We start from the raw sequence: 3,720 nt of genomic DNA, 5'->3' as shown, positions 1-3,720 counted from the left end.
CTGAACCAAGGCTGGGTTTGTTGGCAAGAGCCTGGGATGTAAATATGATAATGCAGAAAAAGATACTCACTCTGAATCAAGACTTTTGGTTTCAGTTCCCTCAGCAGTGTTTTTCTGCTATTTCATTCTGCCCTTATGCATATACAGTGTGAGTAATCACATCACAATTCTCCAAGTTCTGATTTGCACATTTTTCTCTTCCCAAGCTGCATCAGAGGAAGATGATGAAGTTGTGCTGATGATTAAAGAACTGCTGGATACAAGGATAAGGTAAATGGGGCCGTGGCTGCCTGAGGGAGAGAGTCAGTCTGGGTGCTTGGCTTTATTTAGGGAGCAGTGCATTTTTCTTTGGGGATGTGTGATTTCATGGTTCCATATGTGGCGTGGGGGTTTAAAGTGCAGAACTGGCCAGAGCTGAGAATGCTGTTTGCCTGTAGTTGAAAACTTTCTATCTAGTTTTCCTGTTTAAGCAAAGCATGTGCTGAACAGAGTCCTTGCTGAGTGGTTTCCACAGCGCAGGGTCTTACCCACCAGCATGTGTTTAAACAGCTCTCTTGAGTTTCACCTGGCTATTTTAAAACAGTGAAAGCAACACTTGGCTTTTACAGTAACTATTTTTTCCTCTGTTGTCTTAGTTGTAGTAGTCCTTCCTTGCCAAGTATTCCAAAGTAGTTTAGACTCTTGTGTGATACTCTAAAGTAAAATGTACTAGTGTGTTCCCTTCCCTTGCATGGATTCAGTGGTTTTTGTCCCTGCATTCTGTTGCAATTTATTGGTATTTTATCACAGCCTGAGTTCAGAAACTGCTGGTACCTCATGAAGTCTCAGGAGGGGCTGTGGATCATGTTGTTTACCTGAAGTATATTCTTGTGCTCGTTAATTGCCTTCCAAAGCGAGCTGAAAGGGAAAAGCAACTGGCCATTGTAGATGCAGGGGAAAATGTCTAGTGTGTTCCTGAAGCTGTGGTATCTGATGATGACATCTTCCCCAGCTAACAAATTTTAGGAGCCAGGTTCTGATGAACCTGGGCATTTTAATTTTGTTATTTTAAAAGTGGCATTTGAAAAGTGATATTTAAAAATACCACTTTGGTTATCTCTAAGCTGCCACAGGGTACTGGTTAATTTTCCTGAAAGGAAAGAGGTAGAAAAGCAGAAATAAGCTGGAACATTTTTCCTCAGCCTGTGTAGCAGGTGTGACATGTGTAGCCCAAGTGTTGTGCTGTGCAAGGCCAGGACAGGAGGAGAGGCTCAGGAGGCCCTGCTCTGGCTGCCTGTCTGGGCACTGAAGCTCCTCTGGTGTGTTAGCCCTCGCTTCCCCAGGAGCCTTTTGTAACAGTCACAGAGCTCCTGCCCAGATTTCTGGTTTTTCCCACCTTTTCCTCTCTCTCCTTTCCCCTGTAGCCCTCAGTAGGCCAAGAAGCTGTTCATGAGAACGTGAGCAGTGGTGAACCTTGCTGCCTTTCACAGCAGGATAGGTCACAGAAGCTGTATATAAACTAGTGATGCCCACAGAGCATTGATTGTTCAGTCGATTAAAAATACCTGCAAAAGAAGTCAGAAGGTGCAGGGTGGAAGGAATGTAGATCTGAAAGGCCCTGTAGTGTGTTACAGTTAATCTCAAAGAAGAAAGATGGAATTTCTGCTCATGTTCTTTGGCTTCCTGGAATGGAGATAATTTGCTATGGTGAGTTGTTAATGAATGTGTCAGATTCATAGATTATTCTCTTAGGAGTGTAGCTCTCAAAGAGTTATTTTGGAAATCAGGATAAAGAACTTCTGTTAGAGTAACTTGATGGTTTTAGCTTAGTCCTGAAAAATGTTGCTATGGGGATACAGTTACAATGCTGGGCATTTGTGCTGGCACAGGAGACCAGGCTGCAGAAATGCTAATGGTCTGGGATGTGATCTTACCAGATGCTGCTTTCTCCTCCCATTAGCAGGATTGAGCTTTTACAGTTGGAGGTGTAAGCTATGGTGAACTGCATGTTCCTTTAGGGAAACACTTCAGGACTTGGTATCAGTGTCCCTGGTGAGGAGACACAGGCTCCCTGTGGGGGGACACAGCTATCACTGTCAGCACACAGTGGAGACAGTCATCCCAACACTAGACAGGGCCTCGAGGCAAAGGAGTCAGTGTGCAGGCTGAATCAAGCTCTGCTCTGAGGTGCCTGTGCCCACCCCCAGAATTTCAATGATTCCTTCCTGTGCTGCTGTATTCATTACAAACATGTTTTGCTTAATGCCCTGTGGGAAAGCAGTACCTGTCAGTGTGAGAGTCCAGCAAGGTGGGAGTTGTTGGAGACTTCAACCTACATGGCTGTGGAGAAAGAGGGCTTCAGTTGCTATGTCCTGCTGGCTCTTTGGTTTGCATTAAATTGAGCTTTACTGGGGATTTCTGGAAGGAAACGTATCTCAGCTGTGCTTGCTTTAATGGAGTGTTGTGTTCCACCAGGCCGACCGTGCAGGAAGACGGTGGGGATGTTATTTATAAAGGCTTTGAGGATGGGATTGTGCAGCTGAAGTTGCAGGGCTCCTGCACCAGCTGTCCCAGTTCCATCATCACCCTGAAGAACGGGATACAGAACATGCTCCAGTTCTACATCCCTGAGGTGGAAGGCGTGGAACAGGTGGGTTGGTGGGAGAGCACGGCTGCTCCCTTTTGCATGGAGAGCTTTGTCCCCTTCCAGCATGGGCAGGTTGGCAATTTAAACCAGGCAATTAGGCACAGGATGTCTAGATGCAGTTTTTCCAAGACAGCACCTGTATCTTAGCAGAAGGTACAGAACTCTGCCAAGTCCTGTATGGCCCAGTGCACCAGAATGCTGTGCTGAAGGGCGCCTGGGGTCCTGGTGGGTGCCAGCAGCTGCCTTCATGGCCAAGGTGATGGCAGTGCCCCAGGCTGCACTGGGAGCAGGCTGAGGGAGGTGATCCTTCCTGGGACTCTCTCCAGCCTGCCCGTGTCACTCTTCTGCTGAGGAGCCCACAGCTGGACACTCTTTGTTTGCCAGTGGTTGTTGCCTTTGTGCTTTGTGTGGTAAGGGTCAAGCCTCTGTCCCCTGAAATGCAGATTCCTTTGCTTTCTCGTTAAAAATCTGACATGCTGTAGTGATTGTTCTAATGGCCTTTGTAATAACTTAAGCAGCTTCTGTTAGTGGTTGGACATGATGATCTTGAAGGTCATTTCCAACCAGAATGATTCTATGACTTTATTATTTCAGCCACGTTTCCTCACAAGTTTTTCTTACCTTCATGTGCCCCCTGACATTCAGCACTGTGGAATAACTGCTGCCCTCCTTGAGTCCAGCAAGGATTCAATGTGCTGAGTCCTCTGTGCAGTCCTGTGGGACAGGGTTTAAACTGTTCCCTGAGCTACTTCTGGATTTGATTTCAGGTCGTTGACGATGATGACGACGTGGAGACACAAGCAAATCCTACTTGAGCTAGCATCATCTATGGCCAAATGAGTATTCACCTCTTGGTGTATGTAAACTATGTGTGCTGAGGAGCAACCAAATTTGCCATTCTTTTCCAAAAAATAGTTGTACTTCTATCTGTGAAAATGTATCATCATTTGAAGCAGTTTGTTCACTAATTTATTAAATGCCTTGCCTTCAGAAAAAGAACCCTTGTGCTCTGCTTTTTACTGTCTCTTAAGAAAGAAGTGGTGGGGTTTAAAACTGGTGTTGTGTCTCTGCATCGTTCTTTCATACAGAAAATT

The 3,720-nt window shown here is 45.8% G+C and overlaps 1 protein-coding gene across 1 annotated transcript; it reads left to right on the top strand.

Annotated features, from left to right (window-relative positions):
- Positions 1 to 206: 206 nt before the first annotated feature.
- On the top strand, positions 207 to 3,441 carry NFU1 (NFU1 iron-sulfur cluster scaffold; the record flags this gene model as incomplete). Its single annotated transcript, XM_008937282.1, has 3 exons — positions 207 to 270; positions 2,455 to 2,629; positions 3,394 to 3,441. Coding segments are annotated over 3 exons (287 nt in total), but the record flags the coding sequence as incomplete, so codon positions are not given.
- Between the last annotated feature and the right edge of the window lie 279 nt (positions 3,442 to 3,720).

Source organism: Merops nubicus, unplaced genomic scaffold (genome assembly GCF_000691845.1).
Source record: "Merops nubicus isolate BGI_N331 unplaced genomic scaffold, ASM69184v1 scaffold50643, whole genome shotgun sequence".
Classification (NCBI taxonomy): Eukaryota; Metazoa; Chordata; class Aves; order Coraciiformes; family Meropidae; genus Merops; species Merops nubicus.
Note: the sequence above shows the minus strand (reverse complement) of the source record. Positions and strands in the feature narration are given on the sequence as shown.